Source organism: Phyllostomus hastatus, unplaced genomic scaffold (genome assembly GCF_019186645.2).
Source record: "Phyllostomus hastatus isolate PE091 unplaced genomic scaffold, TTU_PhHast_1.1 phas_contig_1, whole genome shotgun sequence".
NCBI classification, from domain to species: Eukaryota; Metazoa; Chordata; class Mammalia; order Chiroptera; family Phyllostomidae; genus Phyllostomus; species Phyllostomus hastatus.
This window is the reverse complement of record NW_025333498.1, coordinates 8,637,399-8,664,975: the sequence shown is the minus strand read 5'-3', so window position 1 is coordinate 8,664,975 and position 27,577 is coordinate 8,637,399. Positions and strand designations below refer to the sequence as shown.

Below are 27,577 nucleotides of genomic sequence, written 5' to 3'. Positions count from 1 at the left end.
TTTTAAGTGCAGACTAATGAATCTTATACATACCTGACGGGATGCTTTCACCCTACCACCTCGGAGGATTTAAACTTACACAAAGAATCGGCTGGGTGAGAGGGAGGGTGACAGGGCACATCCAGGCCTATGGCTTCCTTGGCCCCTTAAAAATCAGCTGGAAAACCTGTCTTCAGGGAATCGAACACACCAGACCCCATTTTCTATTTTCCCTAAAGCAGCCCATTAGTTCCTTTGCAGGCGATTTTCCATTCAGGTCGCTTCCAGGGCGAACGTTTTTTTTTTTCTTTCTTTCTTTCTTTTTTTTTTTTTTGATACCACTCTCTGTAGTGCGAAAAGAACTATAGAGAAATATCAAGCAAGCTCGTGGCAGCTGCTTGTTTGCGTCAAAGCATCCCTTTCCTTTCGGCTTTGGCAAATTAGGAAGACCCCAGATTCTCAGGAAAGGTGGGTGAGGGGAACGCCACCTAGGTCGAGGAACACATAAACCAGGAATCCCTGTTTTTGCCTATCCACTTCCACTCGCATCGCCACCCCCCCGCCAAAAAAAAAAAAAAAAACCCAAAAAAAACAACTACCAACACAAGCACATATGATCTCTACAAATGGGAGAAAGGGGTGGGGGGGTGACATTTTCTTTCTGTAAGAGTCTGAACAGGATCCAGCCTCCCAACTAAAAATACATTAAAACAAATAAAATCAAATAAGCCAAACCCAAAGGGTAACAACTATCTCGAGAAAAAGGCAGCTGCTGGCACCTGCTAGGATACGCTGCAGTTGGAAGAAATTGGCTTTTGGTATTGAATTATTAATTTATTTATTCCCCCTTCGCCGCCTCCCTCAACCGCGACTGCCAGGCAAGAAGAAATCTCTGTCTCTTCATCTTCTCCTCCGCCCCCACCTTCTGGGAGTCTCCCACTTCTCCGCGGCCGACCGTTCCACCTCCTGCCCGCGGAGCCTCCGGTCCGTCCCCGGCCCTCTGCGGCCGCGGCGCCGCGCGGGGGGCGTCCCTCTCGCTGCGCGCTCCCACTCGCTCACCGACCCGCGCGACCCGGTCCCGGCGGCGCCGGCGGGGGTGGGCGGGGGGAGGCAGCGGGTGACAGATGTACTCCTCTGACAGCTCTCAGTATCAGCCCAGTGGCTCCCTGCCATTGGCTCAGTGCAATGGACCGGCAACGCCGCTCACTATAATAACACTCATGCCTGCCAGCAGCAGCAACTCCGAGAGCAGGCACCGAGCGCGGGGGATGCTGCCGCCGCCGCCGCCGCTGCCGCTGCCGCCGCTGCGGCTCAGGCGGCTCCCGCTGCCCGGCTCCGCTCCGCCGCGGCGCTCCCACTGACTCCAGCTCCACTCCGTACTGCAGCCCGGCCCGCCCCTCCCCGCCCGCGATCCTCCGGCGGGGCGCAGCGCCCCGAGGCGAGTTAGGAGACAGGCGGAGACAGAGGGAGAGCGCGGCGAGGATGCGGAGGCGGTGGAGCCCGGGAGCGCACGGCAGAGGGGTGTAGTGAGCTTGTCTCCCGAGGGCGTGCGAGAGAGGCGGCGGTTCGCCCTCCCGGCGGGGCCCCAGCCCAGCCCCCCCGGGGTCCGGCGCCCTGCGGCTGTGGGCACTGGGAGCGCGGAAGTGGAGGCTGCGGTGCAAGAGGCGGCTGCGCTGGGAAGAGGCGGCGGCTGCCCCATGGAGTGTTACTACATTGTCATCAGCTCCACGCATCTCAGCAACGGACACTTTCGCAACATCAAGGGAGTTTTCCGGGGCCCTCTCAGCAAGAACGGGAACAAAACTCTGGTAATCTCTCTCTCTCTCACTCTCCCTCTCCTCCCCCTGTTCTCTCCTCTGCCTGGCGCTTTCCTAAGAGGGCATTAGAGGATCGAGGTTACTGAGGGATTTTGAAGGTGTTGCGATTGAATTTGGTTCAAAATGCATTCATTTATGTATCTTGGGGCGTGGGGTAAGAATTAGGTGTAGCAAAGGCAGGAATCTTAGGGAAGCTGTGATCCAGGGCTTCGGTTGACACTTAGCCAACGCTCCGGACTGCACCTCACTCCATAATGCTGAAGATTACCACCATGTCTCCTCATTTGAAGCTAATTGTGCCAGCAATCTTCTTTCTTAAGAAAGAAAAAGAGAAACCCCTAACCCCAAATAACCCCGTAACATTTTTCGGCTTAAGAGGCTGAAGGTGAATGAGAATGTGAGTGTCTCTGATGGAGGTAGGGAGCCATGTGGCTCGTGGCGTGTAGCAAGTGGCAGACTGAGTGATGGTCTCAGGAGGAGTTTGTATTCGGCGGCCTCCTGAAGGACTGGTAGCAAACTTCTCTCATGAGAAGTTGTCCGTACTAAGCTTAACAGAGTGACTCCAGACCTGCCCCCGCCCCCCATGCTGTCAACTTTAAGCTATACACTCGAAAGAGCTCGGAGATGAGTGTGAGGGGCGAGCTTTGGGTTACAATCAGGGCCACTAGGAAACATGCGAGACAAACAGAACCTATGCAGTGGCTGGGAGGTTCTCACTGGACCACAAGAGCTACATGTTTCAGCATCCTAGGAGGAAGAGCACTCCTGATTGGTGGGAGATGTGCTGAGCTTTGAGATAGTGCCGGGTTTTAGCCATTAACTTTCTTTCAAATCCCTTCTTAGCTATAAAACCTCCCTGCAGAACTGACTCCCATGTATTGGTATCTCCTGAGAAGTATACATTTCAATAAAGAAAAAAAAAAAAGTAAAGGGAAGGCTCATTAGGCTAAATACTGCCAAGAGAGTAGAGCCAGAATAAGGTGGAAATATGCAAATGTGTGTATCACTAAAGTCTGGGACCCTTAGCATGCAGAACCCCTCCCCCCACCCCGTTTTTTGTAGCTTATGGACAGATTCAATTAGTCCAAATTCAAATACAGCATTCTTAATCTATTTTTCTTTGCATATCTTAAAGATGATTTACGTATTTTTAATGTGCTGTGATGTGTTTTCCAAGAATAAAAAGTCCTCATCAGAAGTTTTAAGTAAATTCTGACATTAATGTGATGCATTTGATTTAATTTTTCTTTTTCCCATGAATCTGTTGGACCATTCCTCTCAGCTCATTTAAGATACAAAGAAGCAGGGATAGTTTGTTGTTTTTTTATTGTTATTCTGGATAAAGTTGTTGGTTGTTGTTGCTGTTGAACAAAAGAAAGTAAAAGTACTATTCCATCATCTTAGAGCAGTAGGAAAAAGGCTAAGGGAATTAAGACTATTCTAGTTCTATTTAGAGAACTCAGCTGTGTAGGAAAGTAAGTAGGGGGAATCCTTCATTTTAAAAAAAGTATGTTCCACCTTTTATTTAAAAATAAGTTTCACTTAGTGGGAAAAGTGAAAACAAGATGTCATTTTATTGGTGATAAAACTGCACAGCAGAGTTCATAGAAAAAAAAACATTTGTTAAACCTTAATTAGTTAAAATTATGGTAACCTTGATGCTTAAATCAACCTTGGGTTTCTAACAATGTTTAAACTTGCTTATGCTTATTTGGTTGTTGTGGGTTTGAAATTTATTGGTTCTTTATCACTCATATTAACAAAGAATAAGTTAAAGCCTTGATTTGGGATTAAAATGGGTGTGAAAAAGCAGCTACTTTTATGAGATAAACAAATCTAAATATATACAAGTGTCAGAAGCAACAAAGTGAGATAAGAAGGGTTAGAAATAGCTTCTATTGTATTTGTCTTAATTATAATAAAAGAACTTTTCAGGACTTCATAGCTAGTCCTTCTAGGTTATGTTCATAAACTGAGCACGTCTGTATTTCCTGTGTAGGAAATTTATGCTAAGCAAACTTATGTGGATTTTCATGTGCAGTCCAACTATATTTGAAACTATTACTTTACAAGTAATAGTTGCCATATGTTTGTTTTGTATACCTTTTGATGATTTTGTTATTGAAGAAAATGAGATTTGTGCCTATTAATTAAGTATACAGAAGAGATTCTAAATATATTTATAAGTGTATGTTCTATTAAAGAGCATTTATACTTTATAAATATTCTTACATCCTCTATAGACATTTATAGTTATATAAAACTTACTATAAGGTACAACCAGAGAACTGAACCTGAAACTTCTTAGATTTAACAACCTTATAAAAACACGAATATTACCTTAAAATTGTAAATATGCTATATTTTATACATTTTCAAGTAAGAATTTATGATTATAGTGTTTTTAATTTCTGTTTCATAGAATAAAAATTGAGATCTTCTCTACTTTTTTGTCTATTTGATTTTCACATATTTTGAATTCTTTTAAAAATCATCTAATTCTTGCATTTTAAAATGTGTATTAACTTAAAAGGGTTTTAATATTTCCAGTGCTTTTGTTTTCACAAAAATTACAACTTACAATGTAAAACCACTTAGAAAAAAGGTGTTTTAATTTTTCCAAATAATTTCTAATTATTTTCAAACACTGGATAACTAATGGATATTTTAAAAATTTTTTAAATTTAGATTTAAAAATGATTTTATAGTCTTCAAAATATCATTGAATTGATATAAAGAGGTCTATAACTATTCCTACAGTGATATTTCATGAAATTAGAAGTTACTTAAAGAACAAAATTACTTGTAGAATAAAACAAAAGTTTCATTGACTTTTATTAATTGTTTGTAGTCCTAAGTCTGGAATGTAACCCTGCCAGTCACATGGATGAGATGATCAAAATACAGTCCTTTCCATAGGTCACATTATGCCACTCACACACAAAATTTTAAAAAGTGCCTATAAATTGTCTATTGTCCACCTTGACCCTATTCCTGGGCCTCTAAGTATATTTCTCTTGACAATTTTAACTGAACATGTGCAAATTTCTATTTTGCAATGTCTTAAAGCAAAGGGAAAGGTCATTATGCTTGTCATGATTTCTGTTATAAATAGTGCCATACTTGTGACATACTTTTAATTCCATGGAAAAAGAAATCAGTGATTAATTAGTGGTCCAGAATACTCTGAATAAGTTATATGGTTTAATAAGAATGAATTAAGTTTACCTTTCACTCATATTCACTTTTCTTCTTCTTAGATTTTGCAAACTACCTTTTAGTAAGTAATTGTTTACTGGATAAAAACACTTCATTATACTTCTGTTCTTCAATAGATCCACAAAATTTCTTTGTCTTAAGTATGTATTTTAAAACATTTAAATGTATATTATATATTTAATACAGAATTTAAATATAATTTAATCACTTTTAATACAGAATTGGGAGTTTGCCTCAGGAACTCTGGAAATCATTACCATTTTGTTCATTACATTCTGTTAGTTGATCAGCATTTTTGTATCTTGTAAGAGTATTGTCTCTTTTATTGACTAGAATTCAGAAGGAATGGTTGGTGGTTTAGCAGTGATGCACTGAATCAATATTATAATGCAGATTTCCTGACTCTGGGCATATTTTCTTTATAATTTATGTACTAAATTATGGAATTTGTAGGAATTGCTATGATAACAGTCATATTGATAAAAAGATGGTATTGGTGTCACCTATTTTTAAAAACATTCTGTTTGTCCATTTGTTTCCATTTATTTAAAAATAGTGTCTGATTCACAAAATAAGTTGAGTTCAAATTTATTTCATTTCTTGCCTTTCTTGTTCAATATGGAAACATCAATAATATCTGTCTGGCCTAAGCATTGTTTCTATGGGCTGCCCTCTATTCCCAATATATTAAGTACCAGATTTGGCAAGAAAAGAAGAATTAAATTATTAATGGGTTCTCAATATATTTGAGTTCATTCACATTTATTGAGGTACCTCGATTGTAAACCACAATTGTTGTGCCCAGTTCTACACACCACAGGCTCTGTGCTAAGTATTCTGTGTTAAACAGTGTGTGTTAGGTTGTATTCAGGGATGCTCATGTTCATTTTTAATGTGGTAAAAAAGTATTCACAAATTTTGACATGTTTGCAGGTTTCCTGTCACTCAGAACATTTTCATATGCATTCATTTTGAAAAGTATAAAAATATTCTGAGGTTTTCCTTTGGGTGTACAGGAGCTCACAAAAATTAGGTAAGGTCTTTGAAACTTACTATATGGCCTTTAGTTTTAATTATTATTACCTAATATAACATTATTTTTATGTCATTCACTTATGCATTTGTATATATCCTAGGGAGTGTAATTTGAAACATTCCTTCAATCATTGAAATCCATTTATGTGGCATATTTAAGATTGTACATAAGACTAAAGATATCAATTGCTGAATAAGTGATGATGAAAAATTGTCATTGGTAGATTAATATCCTCAGCTAAGGTCAAGGGTGAGGATGAACTTGGTGATATCCTAATATATTTTCAATCTTTCCTACTTTATAAAATTGTTCACATAATCAGTCATTATCTGTTCTTCCAAGTTTGTTTTAAACTATTATACATTCAGAGTTAGAGATCATCTTGTGTCTCACTTTTCCAAATGTAAAGTGTCATATATTCTTCTGCTATACTTGTTTTGTTATTCTAGCAAAACTTTGCAGCTTGTGCATTTTCAGAAGACATTATTGAAGCAAGGAAAATAACTTTAAATTATTTATGTTATTACTTACTAAAACTTTAAGCAATGTTTTAAGGCAAATATTGTCAAGTGATACCCATGACTGCAACACACCTTGTTAGTTCATGAAATATTGAGTTGTTTTTGATAGCTATAATTCAAATAGTGATAAAATATCTTGTCTTCACTTCACTGTTCTGTACCAGTATTTTCTAGGTTATTGATGACTGCAATTACATTTTTACAGATCAGTAAGAGCCTAGAGAACCATCTAGTCCAAAGATTTCGTATGGTTGTATTCAAGGCCAAATTCATCTGCTGAAGTAGTTCGTTTAGTGTGCACCATGTATCAAAAGTTCAGAAGTAACAGAAGTAAAACCAATAACTTTGAAGTACAGGAAGTCCTCACTTAATGTTGTCTGTAAGTTCTTGGAAATGGCAACCTCAAACAAATGGTGTACAATAAAACCGATTTTACCATAGGCTAATTTATGTAGATAAGGGTGGTGTTCATATGTCATATTTCTGGTCACAAAAACATCACCAAACTTATAAATAAAGACCCAAAACACTTCTAACATTAAACATTGGAATAAATGTGACCTATACATACTTTAAGAAACATTAGAAACAAGTAAGATCACTATTTTTCAACCTACTTATTTGAGTTCAGGGTGCTGATTGGCCGGAGCCTGTCTTGGCAGCTCAGCACATGGAGCAGGACCCTACATGGAGAGGATGCTCTTGTGTCTCAGGGCCACTCACACCACACACCTAGGCTGGGACAATTCAGACAGGCCAAGTCATCTTATGTACACATCTTTGGCATATGGGAGGAAACCAGAGTACCTGGAGGAAATGCACACAGACATAGGGAGAATGTACTCCCTTCACACAGACAATGGCCCAGATTGTAATTGACTGACTGAATTTGTCATCAGTGTTTATAACAAAATGACATTTAATGAAAAGACATTATTCAAGAATCTGCTGTAGAAATTAGTAAAAGTTTATTGTTCACACAACCAAAAAGATAGTTTGCAAACCAGGAACACTCCAACCAAAACATGGAATTTTTGTTTTAAATTCAGGAGGATATAGACATAAAACAGCTCATGTAGTGAAAAATCAGTGACTATTTATCCTCCACAGTGATTGGTTATACTACTAGAATTTTCAGTGTTTACCTCATATCAACCTTCGGAAAGAGTTCATGTTTTGCTTATGATTAAGAAAGAAATTATCAGGCTCAAGTTAGTCTTGCAAAATAAGCCAGATTAAACTTGTATGACTAAACTGGTTTTGTCTGCTCAGGGCATTTTTAAAGCTAGCCTCCATTTGTTTTTGTATTTAACTATTCCACCAGGTTGGCTATTCTCTCAAGCAACTGAGAGAATGACCAACCAGAATAGCAGTGTTCTTGCTCATCACCAGTGATACAGTCAGGCTAAAGAATCACACACTTGCTGTTTCCATTAGTCACATAGGCAAATAGGAGTGGCATGCAGTTGCCATCTTCATCATTTATGTGGTTACTGTTGTTTTCGTCCAGTTGTCTGATGTTGATGGTTACATTAGATATGAGTGGCTGCCTGCAAGCATTTAAATCCTTTGAAAGCACAAAATGCACTAGAGAGGTTAATATGATGACTGTGAGGAGAACAATAACCAAGTATTGGCAATTTCCCCAAAGCAGAAATTCCCAGGAGTCAAGATTTAATCAATTAATTAACTCAAATGGTTCATAATCAGATTCAGATTTCCCCTTTCTAAGTCAATCAACAATTATTTGGATAATGTATAATTGGATTTCAATTATTTAAGTTATTTACATGAGCATAACACGATGCATTAGCAAACACATCCTCACAATTGCTTAGAACAGGATGAACATGAAGATGTTTTCTTTCGGGAGGCTGTGTTGCAGGTGAGCTTCCATGTAAATTAAGCGATGTCTATATGGCATGAGCAGTCAAGTAATTTAATGAGAGGCATTTCTACAGAAACAGAAGAAAAACAAAGGTTAATAGTTTGAGCACATTATAAATTCAGTTTCTGAGTTTGGAGATCAGCCAGCTGAGAAAATTTCTACATGTTAGGTTAGAAGCATTTTCAGATGGAGGGAAGGCAAGCCGTGGCAACCAGACAGATTTTTCTGGTTTGTGGTTTGAACATCGTTGGTGGTCTTTCTGAGTGGCTACCTAACAACAGGCATGAATACTGTCCACATGTGAGCTGTTGTGGTGACTTCTCCAAAGTTTATGTCAGGTTGTGCAGCTTCAGTCTGCATGACTTTGAGTAAAGGGCAGTTTTATATAGCTTCACAGTGATTTCAAGTCAAAACAGTGGGAGAAAATGGAAAGTGTTAGTTTAAAGAGTCCTTACTAACTATTGGAGAAAATCTGAAGAATTTAGGATTCAGCCCAGTTTACAGGTTGAAATCAAAACATCAAAGACAACAGCACTAGACTCTGATATCCACAAAGGTGTATCATTGAAATATAATTTTCCTTTCTATACTCATCCCTGTTTCTATCAAAGAAAACCATAATAAAATTAATTTGTTTGCAAATTAAGTCTAGCTTTGATAAAATTGGTCTGATTACTTACATAAATGCAGCAAAAATAGTGTTTACCACGTAGGCTTGGCTGGAACTTTTCGTATGAAATCTCCAATTGGGTTTCAAAAGCTCTTGATGCTAAGAAGCCATATCAAGGACTTGTCCAGTTGTGCCCTGTTACAAAGAAAATAGATTCACATTGGACTTAGGCACATAGTTCTTATTAAACTTAGGCAGATACAAATATTGTCATGAAAATAAGAGTATTAAATAAGAGTTTCTGAATTCTAAAGAGGTCATGTCGGAAGAAAGATATTTAAACTTCTGTTCCAAGGAAATACTTTACCAAGTTGCTGTGAGTTATAGATAATTGTAAAGAGGAGAAAAGGAGGTCTTTTAAATCTAAAAAACAAAATATTAAAGTGCCAGCAATGCTTTAAATGAATTCCTAAACATTATAATTATCTTCATCAGTTGGTTTAGTCTGTTGTAATTAATTTGTATTCATCTGTACCTTTTGTTAACCGTTTTATAAATTTATCAGTTTTTCATCAAATTTTAGAAATTCTTACCCAATTCACTGTTATGATCTTTTTTAAATTATGTCTTTTTATTGTAAAGGTTTTTATTTATTTATTTTTATAGAGGGGAAAGGAGGGAGAAAGAGAGGGATAGAAACATCACTGTCCTGGCTGGCGTAGCTCAGTGGATTGAGTGTGGGCTGCTAACCAAAGTGTCCCAGGTTTGATTCCCAGCCAGGGTACATGCCTGGGTTGCAGGCCATAAGCCCCAGCAACCACACATTGATGTTTCTGTCTCTCTGTCTCTATCTCCGTCCCTTCCCTCTCTAAAAATAAATAAATAAAATCTTTAAAATAAAAGAAAGAAAAAGAAACATCAATGTGTGGTTGCCTCTCATGTGCCCCCCACTGGGGACCTGGCCCACAGCTCAAGCAGGTGCCCCCACTGGGAATCAAACCAGAGATCCTTTGGTTTGCAGGCTGGCACTCAATCCACTGAGCCTCACCAGCAAGGACTATATTTTAACATTTTAAAGACATGATAAGATTTACAATATTAAAAGGCAGAGAAAAAATGTAACTTTCCCTTTAGGATTTATGGGATAATTGCTAAAGTTTTCCTGTGTATTAGGGGTAAGATGGCATGGGACACTTGTTTCATCTCATTCCTCGTTAATCACAACACCACAACATGGTTCTCTTCATTCTCATCACTTTCCCAGAGATTCTATCTCTCAGCATCCTAATCAGTTTTAGTCACAAGTGAACTTCCAGCTTTGCAAAATGGCTCTCTCAAAGATTTCCAGGTTATTATCGTATTCTCCCACTTTGTCTGCCAGTCCCAAAGCTAGCAGAGGAGTAAACAGCTTCTGTCCTTCTCTAATCTCAACTCTTCCAACTTTCCAACTTGAGTTTCAACCTCTGTTTATGTATTGTTGTCCAGCTGAAGTGCTCACCGTAAAGGCCAGCCCATTGCAGCAGCCACTTATTTGCCTCTTTGCCACAATGTGTTATGCACAGTTCTTGTACCAAACACATCAACACAGCCAGCATTTTCACAGTGTCCCTGTACTCATGAGGTGGTCCACAAGCATCTAACATACAGGCCACTCTTCCCCACACAGATGCCAATGGCAAACAGGATTTCCCTGGTGCTGTTCCTTTCCCAAGTCTAGAGAACTTACGTAGAAAGCCTGTATGAGTAATTTCTGCCTGTGTAATAAATTTTTCATTGTGGAAAAAGAGTTTATTTTTATTTTTTTAAGAGAGGGCCCTGGCTGGCGTAGCTCAGTGGATTGAGCGTGGGCTGTGGACCAAAGTGTCGCAGGCTCGATTCCCAGCCAGGGTACATGCCTGGGTTGCAGGCCATGGCCCCCAGCAACTGCACATTGATGTTTCTCTCTCTCTCTCTCTCTCTCTCTCTCTCTCTCCCCCCTCCCTTCCCTCTCTAAAAATAAAAATAATTAAAATCTTTAAAAAAAGAGGGAAGGGAAAGGAGAAGGAGAAGGAGAGAAACATCAATGTGTGGTTGCATCTCATGTGCCCCCTACTGGGGACCTGGCTGGCAACTCAGGCATGTGCCCTGACTGGGAATTGAACCAGTGACCCTTTAGTTCACAGGCTGGCGCTCAATCTACTGGGCCACACCAGGCAGGACAAAAAAAAAGTTTTTTAAAACATTTTTTATTATTGTTTAAGTATAGTTTTCTGCCTTTCCCCCCATCCCTACCACCCCAGTCCTCCCCACCTCCCTTCCCTGTTTCCATCCCCCCTTGTTATTGTCCATGTGTCCTTTATAATTGTTCCTGTAAACCCTTCATCCTGTCCCCCCGTTAATAGATATCTTTATCTCTCTGTAAAACATTAAAAAATTAACTTATGTTTAGCATTTAATGTTTATCTTACTTGAAAATAATTTAGATATTCGCTGAATATCAGTTATTTGGTTCAAATTAGTATAAACTTTTATCTTACTTATATTTATTTAAATTACTTGCGTCTAACGAACATGCTTGGTTCAGACACCAAACAGTTCACCATAATATTGCTATTTTTCTTGTCAATTTTTGACCTGCTTTTATTAAACCTACAAACTTAAACTAGCTTTTATTTATCAAAGATTATCATAGTTCATATGAAGTTGAAAAACATTTGGGTTAGTTTCCATATTTCTGACAGTATATTTGATTTAAATAATACTTAGTTTTCTTTAGGCCAATTAAATAGTGCTCTTTACAAGTTAATTTTGGTAATACCATGTGAAGATAGAAAAATATCATATATTTGTAACACATATACATAAACTTACAGACACAACAGAAATAAAGATCTCATAGCATTTGTTTTAAAAATTTTTAGCTATGCCTAGGTACAAAACTTGAAAGAATGGTTGGATCCAAATTTTGTATCTGGCCAGACGGACTTACCTCCTCAGATGTGGCCAGTGTTTTGCTAAAGATTTTATTGTCGGTAGAAATCAGGCCCTTCCATGGGATCACAAGAAAAATATCATGGGCCCTCGCAGGGGAGCTTGTTGTGTGGTAAGGTTTATTTGTGTTGAAATCTGCTCCTAGGTTTCTAATATCCCACCTCCATGTACCCCACCTTGGAAAAAGTCCAATTGTGTCCAAGCAAAGGCCAGTGTCCAGAGTTTCTATTTCATGTTAAAGCTCAGTCCTTTGGGAGCCCCTTTGGTCTGCTATAGGCCCACATGACTGCTAGACCTACATAATTGCATGTGTCCCTGGGCGAGAGAAAATATGTGAATGAACTGGGCAAGTGCGGGTCACCTAGTGAGAGAGGGAGAGAGAGGTGGGGGAGAGAAAAGTAGGGGGCTTCTTTGTTCCTTTGGGGTTATAAATAGGAATTTTTCCAAAATAACCAATTTCCCAGGCTTCCTCAGGCTTCTGCTGGGTCCACCCTAGTTAGAGTGATTGGCCTCTGTGACCAAGCACCTCACCTGCCCCCCAGATAAATCTGATACCTGAGGGTCAACAGTACTCCTGGGCAGATTCCCAGATTTCCTGTGCTCCTAGAATTCAGTCTTCCAGATTGTATGAATGAGTCTGTAGATGCTATAGCTTCCTGGCTAAGCAAATAGGCTTTTGCTCCTCAGTTTATTTAGCTCAATGTGTAATTCCTTTGCTTTCTTCCTTATTAATAGTTAACTACCTCCAGTAACAATTTTCTTTCATTTGCATCATGTAAGGATCCTTTTGTAGCTGTTTTTGGAGTTGTTTTGTTTTTTTAAAACTTCTGCATATCAATAAAAGAATTCATTATATTGTCTCAGAAAATTTTAGAATCTTCTTTTAAAGGTGCCCCTTAAGATGGATTTATCTAAGCTAAAGTTCCCCCAAAGTGACCATTACAATTCTAAATTATCAGAAAGTTCACCCAGTTTTTCAGAAGGGTACAAGAATCTAGTCCATAGTGGGTATATGTATGAGAAGCTGGAGTTTTTCAGAGAGGAGATTTAGACCAGCTGGAACACATCTCTGCCTTTAGATCATCTAAAACAAATAGTTTGTGAGGAGCTTGGTAATCCCACTGTTGCCTAAAACACAGGGAATCATGGTTTTCTGCCCTTACATAATATGGCAATTTGGAAGAAGCTTCAACAAACAGAAACAGAATGCAAGTGTGCATAATATAGCTGAAGAGCTCAGAATGTGAAGAGAGCAGAGCTCAGATGCAAGACTTACCCCCCAACTCCAGGGTTGGTGAGATGGCAGGGAGTTCAAAGGGCTCTCTGTAGGTACAACACCTGGCTGCTCACCAACCTCACTCCATCATTGGCATTGTCTTTATATCTCAAGGTTGATGCTGTGAACCATCAAATTTCAGGAAAACCAAGTAAAACCAATGCATCTCAAGTATGCTGGTATATAGTAATTAGTAAAAGCTGGTTGTGCACACAACAACAAGATAGTGTGCAAACTGGGACCACTCAAACCACAACATGGATGTGTCTCAGGGGTACATAGTTATAATGCACTTAAGTAGTGAGATGGGAATGGCTGCTTATTTTCACAGTTATTGTTCATAATTAGATTTTTCAGTGGTTACCTCATATCAATCTTGGGTAACCAACTGAGTTTTGCTTATGAAGTGCAGAGGCATAAGTAAGAAATGACCCAGGTTAGGTTAGTTATAAGGGGACTAAATGGTAAGGGAAAAAATACAAAAAGCATAAATAAAAAAAAATTAAATTTTGTTTGTATGACTAAACTGGTTTTGTCTGCTCAGAAAAAGATTCAAAGCTGGTCTTCATTTGTTTTCAATTTTAAGATGTATTTTTAAATATATGTGTTTAAATGCTATTCAAAGAAGAATGCACTTTACAGTTTGCTACTTTCTGAATTTTTTTTACTATTATGTAGGTTTTTCATTTAATTACATTATCTTCCTGACTGATGAAGGCACTTTCTACTCCTTGTTTATTCTAAGAACCAAGTTTTATATATGGAAGAGAGAATTATTTTTATGATTCCACATAATATGCCCTTCATTTTACCAACCTTTAGATAGATAATAGTATTCAAAAAAGTTTTTGGCATAAGTGTATTTTTTCATAGTATCTGTTTACTAAATATTCATTGAGGTGCTGAACAGTAGTTTTCAGATCATGTATCTAGGAATACTATAATAATAAAGAGACATTTAAATTGAAGGTGATGCATTTTTTACTTTTAAAATTGCAAACTGTCTATTGTGTCAAAGGCATTTCTGGTAACTTCTTATTGTTTTGGTCTTTTTAAGAATAAAATTTGAATGTAATTTTATTCTTTAATTTATGTCTAGTAAACATGTTTATTTAGTTCATGTAACATATTTGGAAAATAGTTCTTTAAAAGTATTATGCATAGGGAAATAATCTTTTTTAAATAATGGTAATGCTAATAGAATATTGATAATTTCCTCCAACCATACTGTTTAACTGAGATATAACTATAGATGGCAATTAACTGCATATTATGAGCTTTAGTGCTCCAGGAACAAAGAAAAAAATAAAAACAGCAGTTTTGGTCAGTGGTGTACTGAAGTCAGAATTCATGAAGAAACTATGTATGAATACCTTGACTTGTCACTTTTAAAACTGATGACTACAAAAACTAAGAAATATAATTTTATTGATTTTCCTTTCCAAAAATTTTAGCCAGAAACCATTTTATCTGCCTCATCTTATTCTAAATTACCCTTTGACTCAGAAAAAATTTTTACCATATATACTATTTTATGGTGGTATTTTCAACCAGCATGATTTCATTAATTTTGTACATGTATTACAGTTTATTTTCTAGCACAGTATAAAATAAATAGGGTAATAAGTAATTAAAATGCAATTCTCGTTGTCAAAGTCCATTACCTGATGTACTACTGTGGACTTTTACATAATGGTTTGACACTGTTAGAAGAAAATTATATACTTGTCTAAATGTAACTACATTGAATGTATGAAATGTTCATGATGACAATGCCATATTCAAATTACTATAAAACTTTTTCTTAAATATTTTTAGAAAAAAATGAGCTATTCTGAGTGTGATGGCTAGTTGTATATGCTAATCAGAATAGAACCTACTATTTAATCCAACAACCTAGATGTTGATGTGAAGATATTTTGTAGATGTGATTAACATATACAATCAGTTGGCTTAAAATAGATGAAATGACCCTCCATGCTAAGGATGCCTCATGGAAAGCTGTAGAAGCAAAAACTGAGTTTCCTGGAGAAGAAATTCTTCTAAGACTGCATCATCAAATCTCTCCCAAGTGTCCAGCATACCAGCCTGCCCCACAGATACCCACAAACCCACTATCACTGTATCAGTTCCTCGTTCCTTAAAACCAATCTCTCTTTCTTCCACTCCCTGAGCCATTGCTTCTGTTTATCTGGAGAACTTTGATTAATACATTAATGCTTAGTTTATTATGTCTTTGTACAATAGAGTAACTCACTGTTTATTTATTTATTTTTTAAATAAAAATATTTTTTATTGTTCAACTCCTGTTGTTCCCATTTTCCCCCTACGACTCTCCCCTGCCCCACCCACCCCCACCTTACACACTCAATTCTACCCTCCCATTGCCTTTGTACATGGGTCCTTTATATATGTACTTTGACTTGACCCTTCACCATCTTTCCCCCATTATATCCTTCCCCCTCCTCTCTGGTTACTGTCAGTTTGTTCTTTGTTTCAATGTCTCTGGTTATATTTTGCTTGCTTGTTTGTTTTCTTAATTAGGTTCCACTTGTAGGTGAGATCGTATGGTATTTGTCTTTCATCACCTGGCTTATTTCACTTAGCACAATATTATCCAGTTCCATCCATGCTGGCACAAAGTGTAGAGCCCCTTCTTTCTTTCTGCTGCATAATATTCCATCCTGTAAATGTACCATAATTTTTTGATCCACTCATTTACTGATGGGCACTTAGGTTGCTTCCAGCACTTGGCTATTGTAAATTGTGCTGCTATGAACATTGTGGTTCATAGGTTCTTTTGGATTGGTATTTCAGGATTTTTAGGGTATAATCCCAGCAGTGGAATTGCCGGGTCAAAAGGCAGTTCCAATTTTAGTTTTTTGAGGAAGTTCTATACTGTTTTCCACAGTGCCTGCACCAATCTGTATTCCCACCAAGAGTGCACTAGGGTTCCCTTTTCCCCATAACCTTACCAGCACTTGTTTGTTGATTTGTTTATGATGGCCATTCTGACTGGTGTGAAGTGGTACCTCATTGCGGTTTTAATTTGCATCTCTCTGATAGTAATGCTGATCATCCTTTCACATGTCTCTGGGCCCTCTGTATATCTTTCTTGGAGAAGTGTCTGTTCATGTCCTTTGCCCATTTTTAATTGGGTTGTCTTCCTGGAGTAAAGTCATGAGAATTCCTTATATGTTTTGGAAATCAAATTCTTGTCCAAGGTATCATTGACAAATATATTTTCCCATATGGTTTGTTACCTTTTCATTTTGCTGATGTTGTTTCTAGCCATGCAGAATCTTTTAACTTGATATAGTCCCATTTGCTTATTCTTTCCTTTATATCCCTTGGTCTAGGGGACATATCAGTGAAAATATTGCTGCATGGAATATCTGAGATTTTCCTGCCTATGTTCCCTTCTAGGACTTTTATGGTATCAAGACTTATATTTAAGTCTTTTATCCATCTTGAGTTTATTTTTATGTATGGTGTAAGTTGGTGGTTGAGTTTTAATTTTTTGCATGTAGCTCTCCAGACCTCCCAACACCATTTGTTGAAAAGGCTCTTTTTACTCCATTTTATGCCTGCTTACTCTTGCCTGCTTTGTCAAATGTTAATTGACCATGGAGACTTAGGTTTATTTCTGGGCTCTCTACTCTGTTCCATTGATCTATGTGTCTGTTCTTATACCAGTACCAGAATATAAATCATATTTGGGTTTAATTGGAAATAGATGAAACCTAAACTTTTTAGGTTTAACTGATAAACCTTATTATGGAATGTTTCTGTTTTTATAAACTTTATAAGAATTTTATTTTAAATATTTGCATGGATCACAATCTTTTAATCAATCCCCACCACCCTCCAATTAAACCCCACATTTATAACTATGGTAAATATAGTATTTTTATCTACTCAACTCTGGTAGCTAATCATACATACAGTTATTGTACTTGAATAAAATCAGCCTGTCTCTAAGTGAGAGGAAATAATTTTCTTTCTTTCTTTCTTTCTTTCTTTCTTTCTTTCTTTCTTTCTTTCTTTCTTTCTTTCTTTCTTTCTTTCTTTCTTCTTTCTTTCTGTCTTTCTTATCCTCACCTGAGGATATGTTAATTGATTGTGTTCTTACATCTAGTTTAGCATGTCTTCAATCAAAGTATTTACTGACATACTTATAGTGATAAAACATAAATACTTAATAACTATATGGACCTGAGCTCAAGTCATAGTTGAGCTCATACTTCTTTATCAATAAATAGTGAGAAGAGCTACTTTTAAACAAAACCCCAAATATCAACTCTGTACCTAAATAGTATTTTATGTAAGTTTTTAATGTGAGAGAAATATGCTAGTAGGTATATTTTGACACTAAGTAGTTCAATAATGTTAAGGCTAAAAACTCGTAAATTTTGTTTGTATTTTTTCCTATAGCTGTAAGGTGGTCACTTCTCCAGCCATTACATCTACATTTTAAGCTAGAATAAATAAGTAAGGAGAAATGGCAAAAAGTTGATTACTGTTTTAGGAAGTTCAACCAACAGTGTTGCTTACATCTCCTTGGCCAGAGTTATGTCACAGGACCACTTCTAAGGGCAGGGAAGGATGGAAACATTATTTGTTAAACCAGGCACATTGCTAGCCCCAATAAAACCAGTGTAATGTCAGAATGAAAAAGAGGCGACTGATCAGACAAGACTTATCTAGAACAATGAGTGACTAGCTTTATTACCTTCGTCAAGTTCACCTCTCTATCAGTTATATTTTCTTTAAATGGAGATGATAATAAAACCTACTTAGAAGACAAGTTTGCACATCAGATGAGATAAAGCATACGAAGTAAATTGTACCAGGTTTGACACGTAATAAACTCTCAGTAAATGGTACTGACTAATGTACCATTCAGTACCATTACTCAGTAAATGGTGTATTTAACACCTTTAAATAGTGTAAATTTAATAAATAGTGTAAATGGTGGTACAGTAAATGGTGTTAATGGTGAAAGGGTGTAAATGGTGTAAATGGTGTAAAGTAAATGGTGAATGTAAATGGTGTAAATTTACAGTAATGTAAATTTACTCAGTAAACGGTGATGGCTATTGACATATTTCATATTGGAACATTAACATCTGTGTTAGAATCTTATTCACTCAATTCAATGTGAATAAATTTATATAATTTGAGCATAGTATTGAACAATATCAATATTCTCTTTCTTCTCAGTTTACCCATGGCACCTCTTACATACTTATTTCCACTCCAAGATTTATAAAATCTCCTTCCTTGAACATGAATTGAGCCCAGAATATTCCAGAAGATAAAGAAATGGAAATTCTATAGAAATCTTCAGATATCAGCCATTATTCTGATTCATAAAGTTTATGGAACTATATTCTGTATTCATAGAATGATAGCTCTTTAAGAAAGCTTAGAATATCTTTTACCTCTCTCCATAATTTCTACAGCAGTGATTCCCTTGCAGGTCTTAGATTTCAGCAGTTCTGATATTACAAAATTAGTATTTACACTAGGGGGCGGCATAACATTTTCTCTTGCTCTCATATGTACAGGTATAGGAAATGATCATGGATTAATAAATTCATTCAATACAGTTACCATAGTGTTTTACTTTTTGGCTAAGAATAACTTTAAAATTTCACTAACCAGAAGAAGTCAGTACAAAAATGTACATATGTATTTGTTATGTGCTTTATTGTATACTTCACCAAGTAATTGTTCTTGGTCATTCTCTACCTCAGCTGAATGTGGTGCTGATATATGTAGTAGTGGAGCTGACGTAAAGTAGGTGTCCGACTACACCTTAATAGGCCGTCATCTTGCCTATAAAGTTGGTAGTTTTTACTATTGAAGTTGATGTTTTTAGGTTCTTCTGAGTACCTACAACCTACTATTTTTATGGTTCATAACGCCCTGTTTCAAAGTTACAGTTAATTTATAATTAAATTTTACTGACATTTTCATGTACTGCATTATTAAGCAAAAAGAGTAGACTGTGATGACCAATATTTGTTGAAACAAGAACAGCTAAAACATAAAATAATGTGAAATTGTAAAACTCAGCCCTATTTTCATGATTTCTGCAAGTGATATGACAAAAAAGTTGCAAAATATCTGAAACTCAAATTTCCAACTTTTATTAAAATTTAACATTTTTTTCTATAGAAATTGGGATTATATTTCTTAGAGGGAATGTGTAGATTGAATATAATTATACAAACAGCTCTATTTGTGTTACTAATCACTGTGAAATTATTGATGCTACAGGAAATATGAAATTTTTATGGGTCAGGATTTAGAGGAGTTGATAATATGATACATGCAGCTCTTCAAAAACTCACAAGGTTCTTTTGCAGGTAGACTGATGTTGATAAAATTTTAGATGTAGCATACTAAATATCACGGTCCTGCAGTACCACCTTTAAGACAATCTATAGTGTTAACTTTGTTATTCCTTGGTAAAGGGTTAGTGAAGTAAATTATAGTAATAATAATAATAAATGAAAACAAATTGATTTTTCTCTGCATAATACCTAGCATGGCTATAAGCATAATTTGATAATGCAAGAAATAATTAGAGACTTGGATATTGTTTATTTATAATGTTAAATTGCTTTAATTAAAATACTATATCAATGATTTAATTCACATGTGCTAAAGTCTGAGTAATTATTTGTCTTCCAGGCACTAAGCATGCCAACTCTTTTGACTCATTAATGAACTACCAATGCAGTTTTGTCAGTTATTGAAACTACAGGTCATGCGAGAGATTCTTGTCTTTTCTCTCAGCACCTGACATAACAACATAAGTACAATATCTATTCACCAGCACAGGTGAAATAAAGGTGTACACACACAGCAAAAATCATTCATGTTCACTTTCTCCTTTTTTTTTCTTCCCCCTTTCTTCTACTTCTCTTCTCCCCTCTCCCCCTACCCTGTCACCCTCCCTTTGTCCTTCCTCCTTGCTCCTCTTTCTCTCTCCCACTTCTATCTCCATCCCCACAGTAATCTAGAAAAGCAGAGAGGTTATTGTTATCCTGATTTCAGCCTGTTTGTGCGTCTGTTTCTTAGGGAGTACATGGAGTTCTAATAGCAGTTTAAGCCAGGTTCAGAGATCAAAAAATATTATTTATTTGAACAGTAATTAAGACCCTGTCCCTTCCCCCCATCTCAGCCACCAGATGTATCAGAGTTCTGGCAGTAACATTGGTAAGGTTTTGGTAAATCTGAAGCAACTCCATGGCCAAAGTTCCACTGGATAGCCACAATCCTAAGAATAAAAGATAAATACATAATCAAAGAGAGACAGAAAAAAGAGAAGGGAGGGAGGAATGGAAGAAGGAAGGAAGGAAAGGCAGGTGGAAGGAAGGAAAAAAGAAGGAAGGAAAGAAAAAGGGAGAGCAATGAAAGAAGGATGAAAGGAGAGAGACAGAAAGGGAAAGAGGAGATTATTAATTCTTCTTAGGCAGTTAAGAAGAATGTAAACTAATAAAAGAATGCATATCAACTTAAATAATTGGAATGATGGTACATCTTGGAATGTCTGGGATTATCCCAGTTTAGATTATTGTTCTAGAATGCCTATTAAGGTACTGCATTTAATCATCTGAACTATTCTAATTTGAATAATGATTTATATAGTCATCATATGGAAACCTCTACAGTGATAGGAATCTGACTGAAATGGATCTCCATTTTCTGTCCTGGTTCAATTTCTGCATTCTTTTAGGATTTGTAGATTCCCGCAAGAAAGCTATGCATAGATGATGTCATTAAAATGATACTTTGTTATTTTCAACAACCCTAAGCCCTATAATATGCAGTGAGAAAGAGGAATGCAGTTACTGTTATTCTTTCTCCCCACCTTTTGGCAGTTTCAGTTTAGCGACATGGAAGAAGGGGTATTCGGAGGCAGGACGCTGCAAAGGCACAGGGTCCATGAGATAATCTGAGGCAGCTGCAGTAGAGTGAAGAGGGGATGGGAGCTGCAATGACTGACCATGACCACCTGTGAGCCTAGCCTTGCAAGTGAAAGGATCCTGGGGCTGAAGAGCTCGTTGGCACAACTGTACCCAAGCATTGCCAGGTTTGGTTTCTCAACAACACTCATTCAACAGTCTGTCAGCTATATAATACTCTCCAAATAAATGTATTTTATGTTTAATTTGATGAGTTAATTTTGGTTATTTTTAGCTGACAACTTGACTAGAATTAGGACAACTATAAAATTGTAATTTTTTTCTAGGACATGAGCGCTTTGCTGGGTTTTACACCTAAAGAGTTTGACAGTGTTTCACTTTGTTTCCCATCACTTATCCTCAGGCTAGTTACTTAACTTCTCTTAATTTCTGTTCTTTTTCTGTAAAGACAAAAGTTATAATTCATGTAGTTTCTGCTATGTACCACATATTATTTTAAAGATTATATAAACTATATGTAATTATTACTACTAAGGGTTACACAATATAAGAAAATTATCTGCTTTAGTGTCTGGCCCATAATCAAAGTTTTCATTATTTTTATCATTATTGATATCTTAAAGAAGACTTATCATTCCTCCTTTCAAAGTTGATTCATGGACTTGTGCTTTTCAGATAGTGCATAAGGAATGCCAAACGAATAATACAAAGTATAGGTGTTTTATGGAGTTCAATGAAAAATAGGCCAGGAAATTGATCATAAAATGTAGCACATATATGATCTATGGGTGGATCACCCAGTTTGTTCTGTGTAGGAAACTACAGTCCCCTGCTGTGCAGGTTCCTTTTTAGATGATAATTTTCATGTGAGGATTTAGAAAATACGACATCCTGGACTTCACTGTAGAGCTACTAAATTTGAATACCTACAGGCAGGACTCAGGAATCTAACTTTCCAGCAGGCCCTCAGACAACTCTCACTGCTCTGCTCTAAATCATCTGGCCCAGCTTCCATGGGCTTGTTCCAGAACACTTGGATGTCACCAATGTCAGATGGGCGATAAGGCCCTGATCTTGAGCTTCCTTAGGTTCTCTGCCCAATACTCTGTCCACAATAAAGATCTGTTAGAAAACTATCAGCTATACATTTATTTTATCATGAAGAAAAATATAATTAGAAAAATTTAGTTAGAATATTATTAAAGGACATAATGTTAAATTTAATAAACTCTAACATCTATAGAAGGAATGAAAATGTAAGAATTGCATATTGTAAGCAGAAACTTTCTAGTTCTAGGTTTAGCCTCATGAGACAATTTAGTTAACTTGGCCAATTTCCTTTCCAACTACACTTTGAATATATTAATTCACATAGAAATTAGGTGTGATAATGCATTTCATAACATTTATTCATTTTCAGTATATGTTTTGAGAAAATCATGGGGTTGAACAACACAACAAATGGTTGAAGTAAATATCAGGTAATTTATAAAATATAGTAACATAAAGGTGAACAGCTTATAAAATGTAGAGAGATACTAGGTACTTCAATAAAAAGTATATCAAAGATTTATCATTAATAGCATGGATTTATAAATAAAGTCATATATACTAATTATTTCCTTATTAAATCATACTATATCTCAATTACCATTTGAGACTCAAATTAAAATATTTTACTTAAAATATTGTATAGATATTCCTAAGTTAATGTTTGTATATATGTGATTATCTTTTATAATTGTTTAGAATTTTTATTTATAATATGATTATGATCTCATAGAAATAAATTATACAGTAATAAATGTGTGGCTGAGTCAGTTATTTAATATATTTTCATAAATCATCTAAATGTCATTGTTTAATCTTATTTAAGTCATATTTTCACACAATATTTTGAAATCCTAAGAATAAATAAACTCATTTAAGTTATGTTTTCAATTATTGAACATTTATTCTGTATCAAGTCCAATGTTAAAACTTACATAAAATATTTCATTTATTCATTTAAGTAATTTTTTATTCATTAATATTACAATTGACATTTTACAAGTAAGAAAATTTAGTTTTGGGCCCTGGCTGGCATAGCTCAGTGGATTGCGTGCAGGCTGAGAACCAAAGTGTCACAGGTTCGATTCCCAATCAGGGCACATGCCTGAGTTGCAGGCCACGGGCCCCCAGCAACTGCACATTGATGTTTCTCTCCCTCTCTCTCTCTCTCTCTCTCTCCCTCTCTCTCTCTCTCTCTCTCCCTCCCTCTCTCTCTCTCTCTCTCTCTCTCTCTCTCTCTCTTTCTCCTTCCCTTCCCTATCTAATAAATAAATAAATAAATAAAATCTTAAAAAAAGATTGTTTTATTAAAAAATTTAGTTTTTAGGGATTATATCTATTTAAGGTCATTTATGTTGTTTTTAATTCATAGGTGTTTTGTGGATGCTGTAGGGAGTGGAAATAAATACTAGAACTTAACATATGCATATCCATGTCTGTTTTACTTTGTTTAGCTTAGCACATAAATAATGAACATTATGAAGTCTCATATCCTAGGAAATATGGTGTGCCCAGTTATAAAGATTTAGAATTAAGAAATCTATACATAACTGCAACAATATAAATAAAATTAAAAAAAGAAATCTATAGATAAAAACCTTAAATATTTTCCCCAGATACCATGATATTATTCTTAAAAATACTTTTATTTTATTTTATTTATCTAATTATGTGTATCTTTTTGGTACCAAAGTCTGTAGACTTAAACTTTGAAGTATTGGCCATTTGTTTACTTATCAGTGAGGTGTTCAACAAAGATGTTTTTATGATCCTTTTTGTTCTTATGGGTAACTGAAGAAGGCAGTTAGTTAAAGTGAAGTGTGAAGTGGTATACTTCAAGTACACTACATATTGCACCAAGATAGGAAACAAAAAGGGCTATATAGTAAAAGGAAGTATGTTTTTAGTAAAATTCAGTTTGGTATATTTTTGGTGCTTTCATTTCACTTTGTAATTTCTCCCCAAAGCTCTTTTTATTTCCATTGTTGGCTATCTTCTATTTATGAACTGTATGAGTAATAAAAGTTCTCACATTAAAGCAGGTAATGAGTTATTTGAAAGTTGCTTATAGCTCGAAGAGCACCATTATTTTCTGCTATTCACAGTTGTGTTTTCTATTTATAGGAATTAATATTAGAGAAGCATCCATTTTCTAATTATTGGGCTTTGCAACACACATTTGCAGAGGGCTCACTTTCAGTTTTAGACAGTTCATAATGTGTAGGTTATCTTACCATGTTTCTCAAAGATTATTTTCAGGTGTAGTACAAGAAAATGAAAAGATGTGAAGTTTTACTATAAATATGTATGTGTATATATATATATATATATATATATACACACACACACACACAAATATATATATATATATACACAAATATATATATATATATATATATATATATATATATATTTGTTTTGATGTTAGTGCTTCCAAATTTATTTTTTTCTAGTTGCTGACTATGCTGTAGAGGAGAGGAACAGGGAATAAGAGGGACGGTGAGAAAAGCATCTTGTGATGTGTGAACAGAATGGAATCTTTGAGTGGCCCTTTGGTGTGATTTGTAAAGAGCTTTCTACTCTCTCTACTGTCATCACTATGGTCTAAGACCAAACTGTCTATATGTAAATCAAGATAAAACTGTAAATGCAGTTACAAGCTTCTGGGTGATCTGGGGGGGAATAAGAACTTTTTAGGAATTAAGATTGTCTTTATGCTAAGAAAATATTATAGTAACTTTTTGGAGTAGAGAAATAAGGAAGTCAATGTAATTTGTCACAAAACAGAAGCTAAAAACAAACTGTGTGGCTAAAAATATAATTGGTGTAAATGTCTTTAAAGTGGAGATCTACAGATAATATTATGTCCCTATATCAGATTTCTTTAAGTTCATATTTAAATAAATGTGTCCATAATGCAGAAAGCATGTGATTTTAAATTAGGCAGCTGCCATTAATAACTCAATTTTACTTATGAAGAACTGAAGAGAAAGTAAAGATCTTGCCAAAGATTATAATAGTTTATAAGTGGTTTGGCCTGATTTTGTCTTAAGTTTTGTTTTAGTAATAGTCATAATGAATGGTAGCTCTTTTATTAATTTTTATAATAACAATGTTATAAGCACTTAGATTTATATTATTTACAGAAACAAATTTAACAGAGAAAATCATATAATGAAAATTTTGGATATGATTTATAAGTACATATTCTACATTCTAACCTTAAAACAGTTTATGATGAAATCTGTATATAATAGTGAAAATACATCAATGTGGAGATTGAATATATATTTTCAAAATCAAATGTTTAAGTATTCCTGGGGAAGTATGTATTTTAGTTTTTTTAAGCTTTGATTTTATATCACATTATTCTATAGGTTTGTCAGAGAATCAGTAGTGAATACTTATTCCACTAAATAAAAATACAAACTATTAAAGAGAGTTTATATAGAAACACTTGAAAAATAGTATTAATGTTTAATGACAACTTGAGGTATTGCCTATAAATCCCTTATATCTGTTTCATGTGCCAAATGTTGCATTATAATTTAACTTTCTTCATTACATATTAAAAGGAATAAATTTGTGTGACAAAGATTTCCATAAATATGAAATTAAATATATTGCTTTATTTCCTGGTAAAAACTTGCTAGTTTAGCACATTGGTTCACACAAAAAGGATGTAAGTAATGATTTTCATTAGAAGGAAGGCTATAAGACTATCAGTGAAAACAAGGTAGTGTTTTTGATAGCAAATTGGTAGCTAAGTGATTTGATTTTTAACAATTAACTCTCACTAAGATTAACACAATTGACTCATGCATTTCTTCATCAATTATGGTGATCAAATATGTCTCCTTTTGTCCTCTACTACTTGCTTAGTCATCAGAGTGTAGAATTACGCCTATTCTCCTTGCTTGAGACTGTTGAAAGTCATCCTCAAGAAGAGTGTAATATGATAATAATTGGATAGACAGGAAAAGATCATTTCAAATGGAAGGCAGAAAATATTAAATAAAATAAAAGCTGTAGCCTTGGCTGGCATAGCTCAGTGGATTTAGTGCGGGCTGCGAACCAAAGCATCGCAGGTTCGATTCCCAGTCAGGGCACATGCCTGGGTTGCAGGCCATGGCCCCCAGCAACCACACACTGATGTTTCTCTCTCTCTCTCTTTATCCCTCCTTTCCCTCTCTGGAAATAAATAAATGAAATCTTAAAAAAAAACGCTGTAATAGACATTCTGCAGAAAATTGCTATAACTGGTAAGATAAAAGTAATCACACTTATTTGATCAATTTTTAATCAATTATAAACTTGATCACTGATATTTTTATAATTTCAGAAATCAAGAAAAAGGGCAGATTATTATTTATAGTGCCTGAAATTATTACTTTTAATTTTAGTACATATTTAGTAATTAAATGGCTGTTTATTTCATAATTATTTTGAGTTTTAATAGATTTTATTTTTTAGATTTTTAATTTCTTGCAATTCAGAATGATTAACATGTAATTGATATGTAAGTAGGTAGATAGATAATGACATAGACAGTCAGAAGGAATAGACACATACATACTCTCATCCATTTCTGCCAATTTGGAAATTTCAAAAAACTAGAAAGAAAATATCAGACACACATGTAAAAATAGTCAATTTTTTATTTCCCAAACCTTTTCATGTCTAATTTTTATATATAATTATTTAGAGAAGTTACTTTTCAGATAAATTATTTTTATTTTCTACTTTTTATCAGGAATTGAATATTTAAAAACATAATTTTAATATTAAGTAACAGGATCAAAATGTAGAAATCATAGCAACTTTTTAGTAAAATACCTTAAAAATTTGCATATTAATCTCAGTAATACATGTTTCCCATTATTAGTATTTATATTAAGATTTATCTATGTTCATATATTTGTTATATATCTTTCACCAATATTTTTAATATTTTTAAAAAAATGCTCACCCAAGAATACATTTATTGATTTTAGAGAGATTGGAAGAGAGAGGGAAAAACATGATGTGAGAAACATAGATTCATTGTCTCCCATAGATGCCCTGACTAGGGGCATAACCTGCAACCTAGGTATGTGCCCTGAATAGGAATCGAACCTGCAACCTCTTGATGCACAGGATGATGCTCTAACTAACGAGTCACACTGCCCAGGCCTCAGCTATATTTCTAGATGGGCATAGTTGACAGGACATTGGATTTAAAATTTGAAGAATTAGTTTCTGTCTAATTAACTAAGACTTAGTTTTTGGATA

At 35.5% G+C, this 27,577-nt stretch overlaps 1 protein-coding gene across 1 annotated transcript in view; it reads left to right on the top strand.

Moving 5' to 3' along the window:
• Positions 1–1,262: 1,262 nt before the first annotated feature.
• The window catches only part of ZNF804A (zinc finger protein 804A), a 250,909-nt gene continuing 224,594 nt past the window's right edge, over positions 1,263–27,577 (top strand). Inside the window, exon 1 of the mRNA XM_045859580.1 lies at positions 1,263–1,787. Coding sequence (XP_045715536.1) covers positions 1,677–1,787 — 111 coding nt within the window. The 5' untranslated portion in view covers positions 1,263–1,676. The remainder of the gene's footprint in view (positions 1,788–27,577) is intronic.